This window comes from Ranitomeya imitator, chromosome 2 (genome assembly GCF_032444005.1).
Source record: "Ranitomeya imitator isolate aRanImi1 chromosome 2, aRanImi1.pri, whole genome shotgun sequence".
Lineage (NCBI taxonomy): Eukaryota > Metazoa > Chordata > Amphibia > Anura > Dendrobatidae > Ranitomeya > Ranitomeya imitator.
Window position 1 is genome coordinate 799,103,077 of NC_091283.1, and position 22,966 is coordinate 799,126,042.

Genomic DNA, 22,966 nt, shown 5'->3' on the forward strand with positions numbered 1-22,966 from the left:
ATCCAAAAATGAGTATCGTATAACCTTTAACTCGCGTCTAATGTGATGGCTGGAATCACTTCTCTTTTGTGCATCTGTGATACCAGGTGGTGACGATCTTACTTTTCTAGGTTTGGGTCAGTCTGAAGCGCAGGCGACTCTTGGCGATGGCAAGTTTTGTTAAGAACTCGCTGTAGTAAGTTGTTGCAAACACAAATGCGTATTACACTGCCGGTCTCCTCACAGTGCCATATTAATCACTTCTCGCGTTCTTGTGACACTGAGTCACTTCTTATGGGCAAGCCGTGAGTCAGGGTACACAAGGAGTCTGAGGTGAGAGCCAGGAGGGTACGTCATAAACAGAGGGAAGAGGCAAAGGTGGTAATCGGGTAATGGTCCGAGGTCAGAATATCAGGAAGGTAGCGGATCAGAAAGAAAGGGGTAATACAAGTGGGTAGTCGGTGAGAAAGTCTAGGATCTGGTAACTAAGTATCAGAATATCAGAATGCTGAATACAAGGCACAGAGGTCAAGCCACACAGAACTGAAAGCTAAGACTAGATTATATCTGGGCCAGACAACTCAGTTAAGTGGATAAGTCATCACTGGAACATAGAACACTGAAGAAAGCTTAGCACCTCTCAGACTGATTTATATATAAATCACATAGGAGGCAGTGAGACTGCTGTATATATATCACATAGGAGACTCTGCGACTGCTGTATAGACCTCACATAGGAGACACTGAGACTGCAGCATACATCACATAGGAGCTACTGTGAGTACTGAATACATCACATAGGAGGCACTGAAACCCTGCTGTATGCATCAAATAGGATAGGAATGGGGCACTAACTTGGCCTAGCATCCTAGCACTGGCCGGAGTCACACCATAATTCACCATTGTATGCCCTGTGACACTCAGTAGTAAACGCTAGGTCTATGTGCGCACAAACTAGGGAAGAATTAAAGGGCCAGCGGCTATAAGAATGAGGCCTGCGGTCATGCACTATGGCCCACCAGAAATCTGCCCGAGAGCCAGAGGAAATTACGTTGTGTGCTGTAAACAACGTACGGGCTGGAGGCGCTTTGCTCTTGTTCTAAAACCAACAATACAATGCTCTATGGCACATTATACCTTTGTAGACATTCCCTTATTTGAATTGCTACTTTTACTAGGATGTAGAGATTGAATATAGAACATGCATGTTTGTTCTGAACAGTCATCTGGGTGGGTAACACAGCAGTTATTCATCATGGACCCCTTGTAAGAATGCCTATTTGTTCACAGATGACCTTTAGGAGCAGCAGTCTTATTCATTTTCAATTTAACCATTAAAAAAGGGATTTAAACAGAGAATCATGTACAATAGTATTTATAAGCCTGAAAACTTCCTGGTCATGACATGTTTCTTTAAATACCAATGGGCAGTTCTATTTATCGACTTGTCTAAATGTTCAGTGTTTGCTTACTTATCAATCCATTTGGCGGTCCTATTTATCTACTTGCTTGAATCCGGTTGGCGATCCTGTATATTGGCTTACTAATGAGTCCAGTTGGTCCCATTTACCTTCTGGCTTACAAGTCCTGTTTGCTTATGAATCCAGTGGGCGGTCTTGTTTACCTGCTTGCTTATGAATCCAGTTTGTGGTCCTGAATACTGGCTTCCTAGTAAGTCCAGTGGGCGGTCCTGTTTATTTTCTGGCTTATGAGTCCAGTGGGCGGTCCTGTTTATTTTCTGGCTTATGAGTCCAGTGGGCGGTATGGTTTACCTGCTGGCTGATGGGTCCAGTGGGCGGTTCTAGTTAGTGACTATTTTTTTTCTATGTGTACTTATTCAGGCAAGGCTACCAATCATTCACTCCACCCACTGGACTCTTAAGCTCAGCAGGGATTAAATTTAATAACCTGTCATCTGCGGATATGGCAGCATGATCAATATGGCAGGTTCCCGTCAGTATGGCTTTGTCCCATCTGCTTTTCTAATGTCTGGGTCCTTTAGACACTTCATCTTCACCTCCAGAGCCTGAAAATCAACTAATAGATTTGTTTGCTTCTGTGAAACTGGCCCTGTGGAAGGGAAACTAGATTGTGAGCTCCTCTGGGACAGGCAGCGATGTGACTGACTGCCGTCATTGTACAGTGGTGTGGAATATATTCGCACTGTATAAATGAATGATAACAGTAATGCAGCGTTACATGATCTTCTATGTCCCGGCTGTGCTATAAAGGCTGCGTTGCCCCTTATGGGCGGTTTTTGGATTGTGACACATGCCCGCCTCCAGGCAGAACAATGGTTAGTGCCCGTTTCATCGCTTCCAGACTTTCCTCTTTCTGAATATAAACGTTCACTTTGGAATAATTGATTTATGCTGGAAGTGTCGCCTGCCCTTCCCCTGGGCAGCGTGGGGCGTTCTCAGTAATTAGTCTTTTTACGTTCCTCTCCTTAGCCTTTTACAGTCATTTTAGAGCCCTAGTAATGAAGCGCAGTAATGTGGAAGAGGCAGTGCGGCTCTCCCTGTAGTTTGTAGTGAGGGTGCAGCGTGAGACCTTTAATGGCTACAGTATAAAGTGTACGGAGAAAGGGACCTGGAGCGCCCTAGAAATAGCAGATCCTTTCATTATAAAGTTGGGTATTTTTTTCCTGCCACCATTGGATCCTCTATGAAAAGCACCTGTCAGTTCTCACGATAAATCTGTTTTGCCAAACACTTGAAATAATAGAACATATCTCCAAGATCCTATCTCAATAAGTAGTAGATGTAATAATAAAAATATTAGCAAATACCTGCAATTAGAAATGTATAGTTCTTATGATTTGCCATGTCCCTTTCCACATGAGCAGGTTATTGCAGTAGCTTGGGTATCCACTGTTAGTGGTCAGAATCATGGATACCTAAGCTACTGCAATGCCCTGCACATGGGGTAAATGACTTAGTTTATCAGAAGAACTATACTACATTTTTAATTTGAGATATTTTACTAATATCATTAATACACCTACTGCATTTTGGGAAATGACTTTGATATGGGAATACCCCTTTAATCTTTTCTTAAAGGGAACCTGTCGCCTGAATTTGGCGGGACCGGTTTTCGGTCATATGGGCGGAGTTTTTGGGTGTTTGATTCACCCTTTCCTTACCCACTGGCTGCATGCTGGCCGCAATATTGGATTGAAGTTCATTCTGTGTCCTCTGTAGTACACGCCTGCGCAAGGCAATCTTGCAGCCAGCGGGTAAGGAAAGGGTGAATCAAACACTCGAAAACTCCGCCCATATGACCGAAAATCGGTCCCGCCAAATTCAGGTGACAGGTTCCCTTTAAATCTCTGCATTCATCTGTTCCTGTCATTCCTCCTGTCAAATGGGTGTGTGGTTACATGGTCTACCACTGTCCAATCAGGGCCTGGTAGCACCAAATGTGCAGGGACACACCCCGAATCGTTAACCGTTTAATTTCCAAGAGGATATAACAGACCGGTGACAAAATATGCTGTAGAATTTTTGTTTCATATGAAATACAATTATGAAGTTTAACCGACATGTTGGATTGGTGACAAGTTCCCTTAAAAGAAAAAATTATCAGCAGGTTTTTGCTATTTAATCTGAGGACAACATGAGTTACAGGGTTAAAACACAGATTTCAGCTATGTGTCACTTATCAGACTGTGTGCTATTGTTTATTTACAATTAAGGTTTTATCACCTGGTGATTATCGTTGTCTGGACTACATGGCAGGCACATGCTAGGCTGACTCCGCCCTGTCCTGTGATAAGCAGCTCACTCTCAATAGACAATGTACATACAGAGCCTGGTGTGGGCGCGGCTAGCTTTCTCAGCTCTGCTGCATTGCTAAATCTAAAACATTGTTTGTGTCACAACTGCTGCACCCAGTAAACTAAGTAGCACATCATTGGGTTAAGGGTCTCTTTGTTTACATTATGCTGCCTTCAGATGAAATGGCAAAACCTGGTGACAAATTCCCTTTAAATTACAATTCTGGGCAGTCTTTTTCCGTCCATCTATCTTAGATATTTATGAATGTGACAACTAGTTGATAAATGGGAATGGTAAACATCTAGGGGTGTATTTATTCAGAAGTTTCCAAGAAGAGTAACAGAGGTAAAGCATAGTGTATGGAGGAGGGCAGAGCTGTTTCTATCTCCTCCATTCTACATAGTATTTTATCGGCACCAACTGTCATCATCAGAATGTGCCCACAAAGTGAGAATGAATGATGAGAACATGCGAAGAAAAAAGTGGATATACCTCTGATGTATTACAAAGTTGTATTTTCATTTATACTATTGATTTATGGGGAAAAAAAAATATCGGGTCACGCTGTAAGAGGGTTGTCCTCTTTCTGAAAAGTAAAAAAAAATGTGTGGCTATATATATCATATCGTGGCCGCTCTTACATTATGGTGCAGTACTTGTAAAAGATACTTTTTAGGCTGTGTTTCTATTGTTTGCGGTATATTAGGCCTTTCACCACATACACAGTTGTATCTTTAGGGTCCCAAAAGCGTTCTATTGGGCTGATATACATTTCTTAACTTACTGAACATACTTTCTATGAACAGCACCTTGGACTTGGCTGTTTCTTGTCCGAGTCGGTGGATGACGTGAAACCTTCTACCTTTCCGGTGTTCTGTAAACTGTGGAGAAGGCCAGATGTGAACACTATTGTCCTATTCATTTTGCAGTTCAAAAAAGGCCACAAGGAAAAAGATAAATTGTTTTTATTTCTTTCTAGTTGACCTTTTCGTCTCCCTTCAAATGTTACCACATATAAGATTCCGGTGAATACCACAACATTGGACACTTTGTTTTATTTGCTGCCATCAACTTTTATTTAGAGCAAAGTTAAGAAAAGTTTCTCAAAAAACTCGCTTATAAAATAGAGATTTGGCTGCCATCGACACCTTTTCAATTTCTTTATTTAAAGGGGATGTCTAGTAATATAGTACTGATGACCTACCCTTAGCATAGGTCATCAGTATCAGATCGTTGGGGGCCTGACATCCGCACCTCCAGCTTTCAGCTTTGGCAGCGGCTAGATGTAATCTTTGCACTGTGCAGCTCCATTCATTGTGTAGCAGCCTCTGCCAGGTCCTGCAGATTAGCTCCCATGCGCTTTTCCCTGTGGATGAATGGCTGTCCATGTCGTACAGGCAGAGATCATCTGTGGCTCTTACATGGGGGTGTTGCACAGCATTATTTAGTGGGTTGCCGTACTAATAACTAAATCCCCAAAATAAATAACTCTTTGGTAGCAAATAGAGAAGAAAACCTCATCCCAGTCAAAATTAGTCCCAAAAAATGAAAATCATTCACAAACTCCACAATTATGTAGATTTAAATCCCATCTGTCTGTTGACCCAAAACCATAGGAAAATAATGATACCGCTATACTCCACAATGAGATAAAACTTTTTGAACTCAGTCCAAGCACCCAGTATCCAGCATACAGAAAATGACCTGAATACTCAGGCGGCGTGCAGACACCTGAGCCTGGACTTAAAAATCCTAGGTAAAGTGACGGCCGAGATATACGTCGGAGTTATCATGTTAATACCACCAGGGAGGCATATGATTGGTTCCAAATTTGTTTTGTAGCAGGACAACGACTCAACATCCAGCCAATGTCCTTAAGAACCATATTCGACATTAAAAGGCGAAGAAATAGTCCTGGAAGTGATAATACGGCAATATTCTTAAAATTCACATGTGGGAAGGAAATCATTGCCTTCATACTGTAGGACTTGTCCTGGGAAAGCTGTAATATAATGCCTCAGTTTTTCGTTCGTGGCATTCTCTTCTGTGATGGTTGAGAAATGTCTAGTCAGCATAACAAGTATTAGCCCCATAATAATCCGCTTTCTTCTTGAATGTGAAATGCGTCTTTCTACTAAATTTTAAATAAGTGACACAAAAGCAATAAGCCGCTCGGTGAATAATCCGTTTTTCTTCATATTTCAGAGACTTGTCTTGATATTCGGCGTGCTTCTGCTGTAATCTATCATAGCGGCTGCTTTTCATAGGGTTACAGAGTTGATGTTCATACAGGCCGGTGTATCGGGGTTTAACGATGGATTATTGCAAGCCTGGAGAAAATTGATAAACTCCAGATTGGTGCCGTCCGCGACTTCAGTCCATGACATGAAATATTTAAGCGTTCTGATGCGCGGCTTCTTGTTTCCCCTCCGCTCTCACGTGACTGCTTTCATTGCAGGGTTTGGGACGTGAACACGGGGGAGATGCTGAACACTCTGATTCACCACTGCGAGGCCGTGCTGCATTTACGGTTCAATAACGGCATGATGGTCACCTGCTCCAAAGACCGTTCCATCGCCGTGTGGGATATGGCCTCTGCCACCGACATCACGCTGCGGAGGGTCCTTGTAGGACACAGAGCGGCTGTGAATGTGGTGGACTTTGACGATAAGTACATAGTCTCTGCATCTGGGGACAGAACTATAAAGGTGAGCGCTTACTTTTAGGGTTCAAAAATACCTTGAAATTGGCAAATTTAGAATTTCTCATCCTGACCGCCGTTAAAGGTCTACTGTGATAAATTGGCAAAGTACCGGTGAATAACCAAGCACCTTTATCCTTCTATATTCCGCTATAACAGTTACGTCACTACAGGAGATGGACCCCATTACACCTCCTCAAGTGGACGTCACCTGTTAGTTCCAGACTTTTTTGGGGGGACTGGCTATTTTTAAAGGGGGTTGTCTCGACATGCTACATGGTTATTAAAGTGCAAAGTGCTTCTGAAAACATTACATTTAGCTTTCTATTTGATAAAAATGTTCTCCATTCCCAAGTACAAAGGAATTTTTAAATCGATAGTTTACCGTTCGTTGCTTAGGTTACCGGCCTCCTTGCTGTCAGAGGTGGTCGGTATCCCAGGAAAGGTGTACAATGGCAGCATGCACTGGTCTGTAGCTGATGGGATCTCTGGTTCCAGTCCTTTTTAGAGCCGCTATACTCCTGCAGTGCTACAGAGGTAAAACTACCTACAGTTTGGGCAAGTGGTTCAACCTTGCCGCGTGCCATAGTGCCGATCATCAGGAGCGCGCTACCCCTCAGCAAATGGGAAGCCTGGAGGCAAAAATGGTGTGCTCTCTTGAGAATCCCCCTTTTGAGGAGATTAATAACAGTGTGTGGTAAGAAAATGATTACATTTAGGTTTCTTTCCTTCCGGGAGAGAACTTATCTCACCAGTGCTACCTAGTAGAAATGGCTTCCATGAAGTCAATGTTCTGTCCCTTCGCTCTCCTGGAAGAAAAAAATACCCTTGCTAAAATCTTTCAAGAAATTTTTTTTTTTTTTTACAAGTGCCCCCTAGAAGGGGTCAGAGTTACATGGTGACTATTTCTACTAGACAGTGTTTGTAAGATGATTTTCCTTCTTTCCTTCCTTTATGGTTTTCTCGTGCAGCATTGCCAGACTCCATAGTTTCTTTTAAAAGGAGGATTCTCAAGATCCTTTTCTGCAGTGCATCACTCCTGGCATCCTTCTTGCCGAGTAGGTGGTCCGCTCCCAATGATTGACCACTTACGTCGTGGTTGAGCCCTGAACTCTGTGCTCTTCAGTACTCCTTCTAGGCAACATTGGAGGAGCACAAGAACCCTGAAAGGGAACCCGTCAGGTCCCCCATGCCCCCCATCCCAGCAGCATTCTCATACATATGGCTCCATTCCCTGCCTGACCAGCCCTGTATAATGTTCTTCAGCTTAATGTTAGTGTTTATATTGCCCCCGTTTCCTATTCTAGTGAGGGCTTTGTCTAGTCAATGGGGCGTTAGTTACTCCAGACTAGTCAACCCTGTTTCCATATTATCACACCCCTATGGGTGACAGTAAGTGAGAGATTGCTGGAATCAGGGTCTCTGACCCTACATCATGCTGCTCTCAGAAGGGGTAGCAAAAACCTGCTGACAGATTGCCTGTAAGGGGATGTAATGGAGTCCATTGTCTGTAGTGACCTTCAGAAAACTGTTAGAACCTAAATTTTCCAAAACTTGGTGTAGAAATACTCTAGGGGGTAAATTTCCTGACTTTTTGTCGGTAGGCGGAAGTGATTTTTCAGTAATGGGGTTTACACACTGAAAGGACTATTGGAAGTGCAGGCATCCAGGGTATGGTGATAGAACATATTATGTAGGTTTGATACATTTTGAGTACGGTATTTGTTTCTGTTGTAATGTGGCTCTATGTGTTACATTATAGGATTATGAAGCTTCAGGTTTTTTTTCTTGGTTTCTAGGTCTGGAACACGAGTACATGTGAATTTGTACGTACCTTGAATGGTCATAAACGTGGGATTGCTTGTCTACAGTACCGAGATAGACTCGTGGTGAGCGGCTCCTCTGATAACACCATCAGGTAAGCCTGTCCTAGTACTTACCCCAATAAGCAGAGGGTTAGTTTTCGGGATCGTTGGCCAGTATTCACCTGTGAAGGCACACACGTGTATGTCTCCATATGTGACATGTGTTAATAAAGCGCCATACCTTTCTGCCATATTTTTTATATCTTCCCTGCAGTGCACTTTTCTTTCTCGCCTCATTGGGGGGCACAGGTAACCATGGGTGTATGCTGCTGACACTATGCAAATAAAGAAAGGTAACTCCTCCCCGGCAGTATACACCCTCCGACAGGCACCAGGCAACTTCGTTTTTGCTCAGTGTCTGTTGGATGCGGACCTGGATCTAACACCAGATCCGCTTTATTTTTTCCTTATAGGGTTTTGTGTGTGTTATTAATCTTTTCCCATTTCTTTTTCAGATGCTTTCTTCAGGGTAACAGGGCGCAGTGTATTATCACCCTGTTTTCCCCACATTAAGCGACCGAGAGAGCAGTGTAGTATCACCCACATCGCACCCTCTCGGACCCGCTGGGCGGGATTCGTCCCCTGTCACCCTTATGGGGGCTTCGGGGTGACTATCTTGGTGGCCAGTCCTCGCCCTATCCCCCTCCTCATCCCTCTCCTCGGAGCGGGCTGAGAGGAAGACGGTCGTCACCTTCGGTGACCTCCCCCCTTTTAAGGGGTTGACGCCGTCTTCTACGCCGTGGCATGGCGTGGGAAGGAGGATACCCTCATCCATGACCCTTCCTACTATCCAAGGGCTCCTGATGTTATCCTCGACCACACTGAAATCAGGTAGAAGATCTTCAGTCCCTCACCCCCCCACTCAGTCCCTGCATCGGCGGTACATGTCAGGGGCACTTAGCTTTATTTATGCCGCAGCGCTCCTTCCTGCAGCACTCGCTGCTGCACGGGCGCTCCGTTACTGGGTACAGCACTAGGGGATTCTGAGGCCAACGGGCACTTCCTTATTTTAAATGCTAGCGCCGTTTTTTATGTCTCGGCGCGCGTTTTTCGGCCTCTCCATATTCGGCAATCTCTGCCTCGGGAGGCCGCGCCCCATCTTTTCCTGATGCTTCCAGTGCTGGGCACGCCTCTCTTGCAGCCCAGCGCTGGTATTAGCCGTGTTCTGGCGGGCCACGCCCCTCTTCACCGCTGGCCTATCAGGCCCTTGGTTTCTTTTCGGCCAGCCACGCCCTTCTCCTTGGCACGCTCTCTGCACGAGCAGGCCCTTGCAGCCCGCGTTCTCCCAGCCAGTTACCTCCGGTGCGTCGCGTGCCCAGAAAGACTTCGCCTAGGTGGAGGACACCGTTTCCTTTTCCACAACTGCGCTGTTCGCCAGGTCTGTAGACTTTTGCTATTCTCCTTACCCGACTGGTGTCTCCCTAAGCAGCATCGTCTGCTGGCATTTTGCTGCAGGTGTCTTTTCACTCTCTACCTATGCCCAACCCTGCAGGAGCCCCCGGCTATATCCCTACGGTAATTCACTATGCTTGTGCCCGCTGTAAGAATAAGTGGGCTTCAGGCCAGCCGTCTCCCTTTTGCACGTCCTGCAGTCCTTCCATCATGTCTGTCCCTCAGGAGGCCCCTAATGTTCGGGATGAGTGCACCTTCCTCCTCTGGAGTGGGCTGTTGCGATGTCTCCGTCAGTCTCTGACTTGACAAAAGTATCCCAGTCCCTGGTTCAGGTTCTAGAACGTATTCCACTGCTGACTACTGCCACCAGTGCCACAAACCCTTCACACAGTGATTCGCTCGCACCTGTCCAAGACCCTCACAGGGGCAGACTTGACAAAAGAACCAGAAAGCGGTTACTGTCCAGTTCTTCATCTACTTCTCCGGATCCAACTGCGTCAGCCGGACTATCACTCTCCACCCGTTCCCCCTCCTCGCAGGCGGTCGTCGGGTCAGTTGTATCCTCTGTCGGATTCTGACTCAGATGCAGATCAGACTTCCGCAACTCAGGATATGTTGACAGCCTTATCGCAGACATTATTCAAACCCTTGAGCTTAAGGAGGAAGAGGCAGCTTCTCAGGACATTTCCATTTCTTTCAAACGGATGAAACGTCCCTCCAGAGTTTTTCCAATCACAAGGAATTTGACAACACTACGTCTAGACAGTTGGAACATCCTTTGGACATATTATACCCCTTTGCTTCAGACCTTGTTAGCAAATGGTCCGAATCACCTAAAGTAGATCCGCTTGTCTCTAGATTATCCTCCCATACAGTGCTGTCCATTCCTGACGCGGCGTCTCTAAAGGACCCCACGGACGGGCAGATTGAGGCGTTAACCAAATCAGCCTTTGAGGCTTCTGGCGCCGCTCTGTCCTAATTTCGCCTCTTCTTGGGTGGCGAAAGCGGTGTCAGCCTGGGCCAAGACCCTACGCATAGGCATTGTAGCTTCAGCTCTCGCCCAGGAGCTAGCAGACTTAGCAGATCAGATTTCTTTGGCTGGGAAATACCTCTTGAATGCCTCTCTGGATGCGGCTGCTTGCTCCGCAAGGGCAAACTGCAATATTGTCGCCATTCGCCTTGTCCTTTGGCTTAAAGCGTGTAACGCTGATCCCGCTTCCAAAAAATCTCTCACATGTCTACCTTTCCAAGGATCCAGGCTCTTTGGTGCACAGCTAAACCAAATGATTTTGGACACCATTGGCGGTAAGAGCACTTCTCTGCCGCAATCTAGGCCTAGACAGATGTCCCTTCAATAGAAAAGGACCCCAATCCTTTCGCCCTTTTCGCTCCTTCGCCTCATCGGGTGGTGCCTCTCAGCAGGACTGGTCTTCCTCCCAAAGGGAACGAAGGAAGCCTTCCTTCTGGCCTACCCCTCACTGGAGAGCTAAAACCCGCTCCTCCAAGTCTTCCGGTTCTCGCGACCACAGATTTTCTTCAAAATGACGGGTCACCCCCACCTGGAACTCTTTCCAGGGTGCGAGGTAGGCTTCTTCTGTTCACAGAGGCTTGGTTGTCGGTGGTCAACGACGCCTGGGTCAGGGAAATCGTTACATCAGGCTACAAAATAGAATTTTCTTCGTCCCCAGGAAGGCGTTTCTTCCTCTCTCGCCCACCCAAACAGCCCTCCCATGTCCCAGGGCTCCTTCAGGCCGTCGATGCCCTCCTCGTCTCAGGGGTAATCGACCCAGTTCCTTCCAGCCAGCGGTTTTCCGGTTTTTATTCCAGCCTATTTGTAGTTCCGAAAAATGACGGCTCCCTTCGCCCGATTTTGGATCTCAATCAGTGGAATCGCCACCTCCAGATTAGGCCCTTCAAGATGGAATCTGCGCTCGGTGACCGCTTCCATGGAACGGGAAGAGTTTCTGTGCTCAGTGGACATTCTTGATGCATACCTACACATTCCGATTTGTGTTCAGCACCAAAAGTTCCTTCGTTTTGCGATCCAGTATCAACACTTCCAAGTCATGGCTCTCCCTTTCGGCCTGGCGTCCGCTCCCAGAGTCTTTACGAAGGTAATGGCTGCGGTCATGGCCATCCTTCGTTCCAAGGGGATTCTCATAATCCCCTATCTTGACGACCTCCTCGTAAAAGGTCCATCTCACCGAGACTGCAGTCAAAGCCTTCAGATCACTCTGGACACGCTAACCTGCCTCAGTTGGGTTGTCAACAAACAGAAATCCTCCTTGATACCAACCCAGCATCTACAATTCCTAGGCATGGAATTCGACACCATTCAGGCCCAGGTCTCCTTCCCAAGGGAGAAGTTCCTTTCCCTTTGGAGGGGCATCAAAGCCCTAAAGCATCCTACCCCTCTACCTCTTCGGCTTGGCATGAGGATTCTGGGAAAGATGGTCGCTTCCATGGAAGCGGTCCCTTATGCTCAGTTCCACTCTCGCCCTCTCCAGTTGGCCCTCCTGTCTGTTTGGGACAGGAGTCCACTTTCCTTAGACCGCCCTATTCTCCTTCCTCTCAATGTGAGACAGTCTCTCACTTGGTGGTCGCTATCCTCCATCATTCTGCGCTTGAGGTCGTTTCTTCCTCTCTGCTGGCAGGTCATCACCACCGACGCCAGTCTTCAGGGGTGGGGTGCAGTATTTCTCCACCTCACAGCCCACGGTTGCTGGTCTGCTCAAGAGGCTCGTCTCCCGATCAATCTCTTGGAGATCAGGGCTATTTTCCTAGCCCTTCTCCTCTGGCAGTCCCTCCTCTCGGGAAAACTGGTCCACATTCAGTTAGACAATGCCACGGCTTACATAAACCACCAGGGAGGGACTCGCAGCAAGCAAGTCATGACGGAGGTGGCAAAAATCTTGCGGTGGGCAGAGAGCCACGTGCCCTCCATATCAGCCGTACACATCCCAGGGCTGGACAATTGGGAAGCCGACTTCCTCAGCCGGCAGGGGCTCATGTCAGGCGAGTGGGCTCTTCTCCCCTCCGTCTTCGACAAGATTTGCCAAAGATGGGGCGTGCCAGACGTCGACCTAATGGCCTCCCAATCAAACCACAAGGTTCCCCACTACGTATCCAGATCTCGGGATCCGATGGCTGTCGGCTGCGACGCCCTCGTGATCTCGTTGGCCAAGTTCCAGATGCCTTATCTGTTCCCTCCTCTTCCCCTGCTCCCAAGAGTCGTAAAAAAGATAGTCAGAGGGGGTTCCGGTTCTCTTAGTAGCGCCAGACTGGCCCCGCAGGGCCTGGTATGCGGAACTTGTGAACATGTTGTCGGACATCCCTTGGAGGCTTCCAGACCGTCCGGATCTTCTATCGCAAGGTCCCCTCTTCCACCCGAATTCTCGGTCTCTGAATTTAATGATATGGCCATTGAGGCCGCTGTCCTGAAGGACGCAGGTTTTTCTCAACGTGTTATACAGACCATGATAAGGGCTAGGAAACCGGCTTCTTCCCATATCTACCATAGATGTTGGAAGGCCTTTTTCCAATGGTGCGACGACAACAATCTGTCTCCTATGGTCCTTCTCCCTTCCTTCAGTGCTTGGTTTTCTTCAATCGGGTCTCGATTCCAGCCTTTCCCTAAGCACGTTGAAGGGTCAGGTGTCGGCTTTGTCAATTCTTTCAATGAGACATAGCTTCTCTTCCCCAGGTGAGAACCTTCCTTCATGGGGTTGCTCATATAGCACCTCCTTACCATCCTCCGGTTGATCCCTGGGACCTCAACCGTGTACTCGGCGCCCTTCAGTGAGCGCCCTTTGAACCGATTCGGGACATTTCTCTTTCCCTCCTTTCCTGGAAAGTGACTTTCTTGGTCCCCATCACCTCGATTAGGAGAGTTTCAGAGTTGGCGGCGTTGTCCTGTCGCTCTCCCTTCCTGGTCATACACCAGGATAAAGTTGTTCTTCGACCTGTTCCTTCCTTTCTTCCGAAGGTAGTTTCGGTGTTTCACATCAGTGAGGACATCGTCCTCCCTTCTTTGTGCCCTTCCCCTGCTCATCCTCTGGAGAAATCTCTCCACAATTTGGATGTGATCAGGGCTATTCGAGTCTATCTTGCCAGAACTGCTCCTTTTCATCAGTCCGATCCTCTGTTTGTTGTTTCGGAAGGACGTCGGAAGGGGCTCCCCGCCTCTAAGTCCACAATTGCTCGGTGGATTCGTTTGGCAGTTCTGGAGGCATACCGTGTTCAAAACAAACAGCCTTCCCCGGGGGTGAGGGCTCTCTACCCGGGCTCTGGGAGCTTCCTGGGCAGTTCGTCACCAAGCTTCGGCCTTGCAGGTTTGCAAGGCCGCAACGTGGTCATCCATTCACACCTTTGTGAAGTTCTACAAGGTGCACACTCTGGCTTCTGCGGATGCAGGCCTGGGTAGGAAGATACTGCAGGCGGCGGTTTCTCACCGGCCGACCTAAGTCCTTTTTCTCTCAGACTATCCCGTCCTTGGGACTGCTTTTGGACGTCCCATGGTTACCTGTGTCCCCCATTGAAGCGAGAAAGAAAATGGGATTTTTGGTTCTTACCGTAAGATTTCTTTCTTGGAGCCTTCATTGGGGGACACAGCACCCTCCCTTTATGTTGTACCTTATTGGCCAACGTGTCGTTGTTGTGGGTTGGTACATAGGTTGAGTTTGTTTATACTTGTTCCTACTACTGCTTTTGCACCAACTGAGTTGCCTAGTGCCTGTCTGAGGGTGTATACTGCCGGGGAGGAGTTATCTTTCTTTATTTGCATAGTGTCAGCCTCCTGGCGACAGCAGCATACACCCATGGTTACCTGTGTCCCCCAATGAAGGCTCCAAGAAAGAGATTTTACGGTAAGAACCAAAAATCCCTCTTATTTTCATTGCATTTCCCAGCAATATAGGACATAGTGAAGCGATTGGCCATCACTTTATGATCTATGAGGGTCCAAATACACAGCCACCCGTGGCGCAGGGAGCGTGCAGCACAGCCCTATTCCCTCGATTCTTAGTGTATGTTCACACATTGAGGTTTTTACCGTGGTTTTTTTTCCACCTGTTATACTGCACAAAGAGAAGCCTTTATTTTTTGTACTTACAGATTTGCCGCAATTTCAGATCTGGAGCACGTCAATTCTATCAGCTTTTTTGCCGCATTTTTCAAGGAAAAAAACAGTCAAAAAAATGTGTATTTTATGCCGTGGTTTTCTTGCCCGTGCTCCAGTGTTTGCATCAGATTTTTCTGCTTCAAATACTGAACGTGTGCATCTATCCTTCCATTGTTTTAGTGTATACTCAGAATAAATTGTATACATTGCACATGAAATACACATACATCTATGCAGCGTTCATCTAAAGGCAACTTTTCTTCTAATATCTGCTGCTAGTAAAAGCGTAATACAGCAAAGCAAGAAGATTAATGCAAGTCTGCACCTAAGGCAGCCATCTTCTTTGTATATAGATAGCCCTCTTTTCTGTCACTGGTAATCTAAAAGGGATTCTGTCAGTACAATCAACCCTCCTTCCCAAACTGCATACATGGGCTTTCAGGTTTTTTAAAATGTAAATTCATTGACCTCTTCTATCTGTTGCTGCATTTCCAAATAATTGGTGTCTTATTAATATGCGAATGAGGTGTTAAGTGCTCTGGGTGTCGCAGAGCATTTAAGGAGCCACCACCTCCCAAGGTTGTTTCCTTGCCCAGCCTCAATCCCTTTAGTTTGAGCACTTAATGCCTCTTTTCCATATGCATGAAAACGCCAATTACTTGCAAATGCAGCAACAGATGGAAGATGTAAATGTGTCTATAGACTTACATTTTAAAGAAATATATGCGGTTTGGGAGGGTGGGGTTATTTTACTGCGAGATTCACTTTGAAGGGGTTGTCTGGTCACAAGATATATTGATGATCTCTTTTCATCGATCTTTGGAGGCCCGATACCCAGCACTCCCACTGATCAGCTGATGTAAGCATTGAATGAAGCTGATTTCGCACAGCTCCGTTCATTGTGTAGTAGCCACTGCCAAGTACTGCAGAATATCTCAGGAGAATAATAGATGTTCTGTTGTAGCCGACACAACTAATGGAGCTGTGCAGGTCAGTGCCATGTTTACATCCAGGCGGAGCTGCTGTTGGACCCCCATTGATAGACTACACATTCGCACTGAGCCTACCTACCATCCAAGAGGCGGATTTCGGGGAGACACTTCTATTCTGTTCTTCTTAGATGAACGTCTCGGTCTCCGCCAGGCGGCAGTATATAGGATACCTTGTATATCTCCTTGCTCTTTTTACTTCTTTCCAGGCCGTTTAGTCCCATGTTGCCGTAAAATAAAGATTTTATATCCTACTTTTGTCAACAGTGGGAGTTATATCCAATTATTAATAACACAGCAGGAACAGAAAAAAAAAAGTTTTGAGCTTTTCCTGGGAAGCGGCCAATGCGTTTCTTTAGGGAGCCGTTCTTTCATACTCAATATCTAAGCGAAGAGAAACTCGGCAGTCAGTAATGAACAGTGAGGCGGCGGTGGATTGTGCTCGGTGATGAATGGCAGATTCTGCATGGATATTCAGCCCTAAATAACAATATGGAAGTCAGCCGCTTTATAACAGCTCCAAAATGAACAGCCACTTTTATGTCTGTGTGTAATTCCGCTCAGAGCATGGCCGGCTTACACAGGACGGATTACCGGAGACGCGCACAACATGATGAGCTCTTTCTCCTGATTAACGGCTAGAAATGTTTAACTACTCCGAGCTGCAGGATGGGAGTCGTTTTCCTCCTGACGAGCACATCAGAAGACTGATGCGTAGGAAGGAACTTGATAGTACTTTATTGTAGGAACCTGTAGTTGTGGCCCCCGTCCTGCAAGCGGAGACCCAGCTCATCACATGGTAGATGACCGGCCATGGCGGCAGGAGAGTATCGGTGCATTTCGATTAGTAAATGATCTTCTTTTGCTCATTCATCAGACGATTGGATTGTTTATGGCGGCCAAAAAATACCATAAGGCTAAGTTCACACTAGGCATTTTTTCAGTATTTTTTTTTCTGTAGCAAATCCAGATCTCTTGGCAGGAAAGAAGCTGCAGAAAAAAAGCATGACTTCCTTGTGTTTTTTTGTGCATTTTTTGCTACTAGATTTGTCTCTTGTGGATGCTGATAAAATTTAGTGTTGGAAAAAAAAGTCCTTTTCTATAGAATGAGGTTTTGTCTCAAACGTAGCAAAACCAGATACCTGCCTTTTTGGGGTGTTTTTTCCCCACCCATTCATTTTAATAGGTAAAAAACGCTGGAAAAACGCTGAAAGAAATGGCATGCCCTATGTCCAAAAAGCCATGCAAAGCACAAAATCCTGATGACAAAAAAATCAAAATCAAGCTGTGTGCACGAGATTTCTGAAATCTCATAGACTTGGCTGGTACTGTCAAATGCATTGAAAATTTGCATAAAAAAGCAACAAAAAATGCTGCAAAAACACCCAGTGTGAACTTAGCCTTATTGTTTTAGGCTCAACATCGCCCCACGTGAAGATAGCATGTCCTGTGGGGACAGAGTAATGGTATTAGTGATCGTTTTTTCGGGCCTGTGTAAACAGTTGAACGGCACTTGTTAAGGCTGCGTTCAGACCTGTGCCGTCGCGATCTTTCTCCTGGTTCCCTGCTCAGTTCCCAATCTTGCGGGGAACCCATTTTTTTCACCTGCAAGTCAATCGTAATGCTTGTGGAGTTTTGCTGAGCAAGCAGCCATTTCCCTGCAAGATTAAGGCTATTTTCACACTTGCGTCGTTTGGCCTCCATCGCAGTGCGTCGTTTTGGGAAAAAAAACACATCCTGCAAATGTGCCCGCAGGATGCGTTTTTTCCCATAGACTTGTATTGCCGACGGATCGCGACGTATGGCCATACGTCGTGTCCGTCGTGCACTGGATGCGTCGTGTTTTGGCGGACCGTCGTATCGAAAAAACGTTCAAGGGAACGTTTTTTCGTACGTCGCATCCGCCATTTCCTACCGCGCATGCGCGGCCGGAACTCCGCCCCTCCTTCCGGGACTTTACAATGGGCAGCGGATGCGTTGGAAAAGTGCATCTGTTGCCCACGTCATGCAGAATCTTCACAACGTCCGTCGGTACGTCGGTTAACGACTGCCGCGTACCGACGCTAGTGTGAAAGAAGCCTAAGTGATTGTGATGGGAAACGGTGGAAAGGTCTCAGCGGCACAGACCGCTGCAGCATTACCCCTGCATGTAAATGCACCAAAGTATCACCTTTCTAGTACAAAAGGCCCTTATTATTGAAAAGGGGATTCTGTCGGCACAGAATGACTGTTCAAACTAAGCACAGGTGTTTGGTGCTCCACGGTGAGGCCTTGATGCACTGAGATAGAGTGAAAACAAGCAAATGGGAAGGTGTGTATAAATGATTGGCCTCGCCATGATGCACAGAGTACTTGGTTTGAACAGTTCGGTGCTCACAGTCCCTTCATAGCTTTTAAAGGGGTACTCCATGTCCAAGATCCTATCCCAATATGTAGTAGGTGTAATAATAATATTAGCAAATACTTTCAATGAGAAATGTAGTATAGTTTTTCTGATTCGCTATGTCTTTCCTCATGTGCAGGCATTGCAGGACCTTAGGTATCCACGACCACTGATATAGTGACAGTTACCTAGTTGCTAGTAGCCATAACCATAGATACCTAAGGTCCTGCAATGCCTGCACATGAGGAAAGAGACTTGACGAATCAGAGAAACTAGACTACATTTCTAATTGGAGGTATTTGCTATTATTATTATCAAGCCTATTACGTATTGGGATATGGTTTTGGAGACGGGAATACCCCTTTTAAGGGCAGGGCTGGAGGAGCAGTTGGCCGCATTCGGCTGAAACGCCAAGCACGAAGCGGCCATTGGCACGTCATGGTTGGCTGGGCCTTTGGTCGTGCCACCAATGCTATAGTAGCAAGGTGAGAATAGTAAAACTTAACTTATAATCTAAAAGTATAATATCACATACAGGGTAGTATAAAAGGAAAACACCTTTGTTACACAAGGTAATGTACATGAATAGACAGCCACAGTGGTGGACGAGCCATTAATAGAGAAAATAGACCTGTGATTGAAACTCTGCCTCAAAATGACAGTGGTCACGAACAGAGCATTTATCATATGGAGACAAATATCCTTATAACACCATGTCAAATGGAACAAAACAAAGGAAATGGGTGAAGTGGAAGATGCCTCATCCAGTATATCCAAAGACACCATCCTCATCAGGTCTGCAAATGGGTAAAAGCAGGAACATTGACCCTGTTGAGCCTTGTGGATCAGTAAAATAGCCGTGGAATCCCCAAAGTTCCCACACTTACAAGGGCAGTCCACCGCTTTCCCTGAGCTGGACTTTGCTCTATATAGCCCTGCGTGGTAGGCCGTTAACCGGATTTCTGACTGTTTCAAATATCAACCAGCTAAATAGTGAATGCTGCTCTGGAGTATAATACAGGCTGTTACTCAGGAACCAGATCCGGATATGCAATGGGATATATTTATGTATATGGTGTAATACGGCAGAAATGGCACCTCACTTGATAAGAATGGTTAACGTCTGCTACTAACATGGTCCTGCTGACCTTTTCCTTTATCGGAAACAGGTGTAGCGATTGGTATAGAAGATTTGACGGGATCTTTTTTTTATTAAGCACAGAGTCTGTTTCTTTCCAGGTTATGGGATATTGAATGCGGAGCGTGCTTACGAGTTCTGGAAGGACATGAAGAGCTGGTCCGATGTATTCGCTTTGACAACAAGAGGATAGTTAGCGGAGCGTATGACGGGTATGTCTGACCTTTTATTCTTCACTATCAGGAGCACTGCCATAAATCTAGAGATCATGTTCACTTTACTTGCCAAGAACAATCATTTGGTCAAACATGCAAAATTAGCATTAAAAAATCGTCTTCTAAAGAGGTGGTCCCGTAAAGAAACTGACCTAAAGTACAGTGTATGGTACACATGCTAGATGAGGGGTTCTTCTCCAAGAGATGCTCTACTTCAGGGATGTCAAACTCAAACACACAAAAGGCCAAAATGGAAAACTTCCAAACAGAATAATGTTTCCCACAAAGTCCTCCATAAGGTATAACTGGCTCCACATAGTCCTCCATACAGAATAATTTACCCACATAGTGCTGCATACAGTATAATGGGTTCCACATAGTCCGCCATACAGAATAATTTACCTACATAGTGCTCCATACAGTATAATGGGTTCCACATAGTCCTCCATACATAATAATTTACCCACATAGTGCTCCATACAGTATAATGGGTTCCACATAGTCCTCCATACAGAATAATTTACTCACATAGTGCTCCATACAGTATAATGGGTTCCACATAGTCCTCCATACAGAATATTTTACGCACATAGTGCTCCATACAGTAGAATGGGTTCCACATAGTCCTCCATACAGAATAATTTACCCACATAGTGCTCCATACAGTAGAATGGGTTCCACATAGTCCTCCATACAGTATAATGGACCCACATAGTCCTTCATACAGTATAATGGGCTCCACATAGTCCTCCATACAGTATAATGGGTTCCACATAGTCCTCCATACAGTATAATGGGCTCCACATAGTCCTCCATACAGTAGAATGGGTTCCACATAGTCCTCCATACAGTATAATGGACCCACATAGTCCTTCATACAGTATAATGGGCTCCACATAGTCCTCCATACAGTAGAATGGGTTCCACATAGTCCTCCGTGCAGTATAATGGACCCACATAGTCCTTCATACAGTATAATGGGCTCCACATAGTCCTCCATACAGTAGAATGGGTTCCACATAGTCCTCCATGCAGTATAATGGACCCACATAGTCCTTCATACAGAATAATGGTCCCCACATAGTCCTCCATACAGTATAATGGCCCCACATAAGGATGGCTGTTATGGTGTTGCAGGCCAAATGTATCCATCCTGCGGGCCAGATTTGGCCCATGGGCCAGAGTTTGCCATGTTTGCTCTATTGGGAAGGTTTTAAAACAGATCTGTCTATAGATTGTACAATATAAACACAACATATTATTAAATGGTTATATTACCCGATGAAGATGATGTACATATTTTGTGGAGTGTCATATGGCAAGACTCGTTAAAGGGTCGATAGTGACTTGTAGGATCGCCGCTTCCAACAGGCGGCGCTATAGAGTTCACGTCCTCTTCCTCTCTGAAGAGGCAATTTGCGTACTTATTTTGAAAATCCAATGATTATATTTTCCTTTTTTGAAAATGTTACCCTTCTGTTATTAAAATGTTTAGTTTGGTTTATGCAGGCTTTCTGACCTTTAATTTTCAAAGTAAATACATCATTTTCTTCCGGTCTCACAGATCTAGTTAATATTCTATGTAGTTTGTATTGTTCAATCTGGAGGCAATGCACAACTCTGGAACTACTTGGCTTTCATCAGAACAAAGGATCCGCCATGTCGAATTGACAATGGAAAGATTTTTCATAATGTTCTACTGCTAAAAAAAAAAACAAAAAAAAACTCTGCTACTGCACAAAAGACAACGGATATGACAATCCTTCCTGTTGTCACTTTTACAATAAAGTTCACTTGGCTAGAGATTTTTGGTTTACTTCCAGTCAATTTTACCAGCGATCCTCTTTAAATTTTGTGCCAATGTCTTGTGTCTTCCCAATTGGATCAGATGACTGGAGAATTGTGTGGTCTGATATTTCTCTGGCGATACCATAGTTTAACTGACCGCTGCTGCCAATCACAACGGTACTGTGACATCTGTGTGTTGCAATTTTCACTTCTTGAATAGCTCTGACAAGTGACCCAATTGTAGAGAAAAATCTTGGCCTAGCCCTCCCATAATCCACGTGTTGCTCATTCGCATTAGACTGTTCTCCCCCATGTAAAAAAAAAATATATAATGTAAAACTCATATAGTAGACGCAGCAACAAGACCATTTTTAAGCAATACACCAAAATAATTGTCATACGGTTAACAATATTCTGTTACTGAGTAACACCCACTATACCAAGACCAATATTTCAAATAATACCATATTCAATGGCAAAATAATACCGCCACACCAGTATCATATATGACCAGGATATACAGTGGTGACTGAATATTACCGCCACACTGATCATTAGCAAAAACCACTAAATCAAATATTATTACCCCTGCACAGTGACCATATAGTGGTAGATATCTCTTAGATGGTTTGCAGAGCTCATGGATAAACAGTGGGTTGTAAAAGAGTCCACCCCCTCGGCAAACCTCACAACCTGGAATCACACTGGGTTGTTTAGGGTTTGCATCAGTTCATGTAAAGAACATGCCTACAACTGTGAACATTTGGTTTTGTTTTTATTGTGAAGCAAACAACAAATGTGACAAAACTACTTAAAACTTTGGTGTGCCTAACTATTCCCCCCGTTAAAATAAAGTACTTTGTAGAGCCTTCTTTTGCAGAAATTACAGCTGCATGTCAGTTTGGATAAGTCTCTATGAGTTTTACACATCTTGCAACTGGGATTTTTGCCCATTCCTCAAGGCAAAACTGCTCCACCTCCTTCAAGTTGGATGGTTTCCTCTGGTGAACAGCGATCTTCAAAGCCAATCGCAGATACTCAATTGGATTAAGGTCTGGACTTTGTCTAGGCCACTGCAAAACATTTGCACATTTTCTCTTAAACCACTCTAGTGTTGCTTTTGCAGTATGCTTTGGGCCATTGTCTTGTTTGGAAGGCGAACCTCCTTCCCAGTCTCAAATCACTGATACGGTGAAACAGGGTTTGGTCAAGAATATCCCTGTATTTCGCACCATCTATCTTCCCCTCGACTTGGACCATTTTCCCTGTCCATGCTTCCGAAAAACATCCCCACAGTGTGATCCTGCCACCACCATGTTTCACTGTGGGGATGGTGTTCTTGGGGTGATGAGCTGTGTTGGTTTTGCACCTGACAGTGTTTATCTTGGTGGCCAAAATGTTCAATTTTGATCTCATCTGACCACAGCACCTTCCTCCATACATATGGGGAATCTCCCACATGTCTTTTAGTAAACTCAAAAAGAGCCTTACAGGTTTTTTTGTGTAATTAAAGGCTTTTTTCTGCCCACTCTTCCATGAAGGCCATCTCTATGGAGTGTACTGCTTATTGTAGTTGTATGGATAGATGCTCCAGTCTCTGCTTGGGAACTCTACAGCTCCT

General features: G+C 45.4%; 1 protein-coding gene across 5 annotated transcripts in view; it reads left to right on the forward strand.

Moving 5' to 3' along the window:
- Positions 1-22,966, forward strand: part of BTRC (beta-transducin repeat containing E3 ubiquitin protein ligase) — a 249,597-nt gene that overhangs the window by 189,464 nt on the left and 37,167 nt on the right. For all 5 annotated transcript variants that reach the window (XM_069753745.1, XM_069753746.1, XM_069753748.1 and 2 more), the window contains 3 exons: positions 6,214-6,463; positions 8,256-8,374; positions 19,444-19,554. In XM_069753745.1, the coding sequence (XP_069609846.1) occupies positions 6,214-6,463; positions 8,256-8,374; positions 19,444-19,554 (480 nt within the window). The remainder of the gene's footprint in view (positions 1-6,213; positions 6,464-8,255; positions 8,375-19,443; positions 19,555-22,966) is intronic.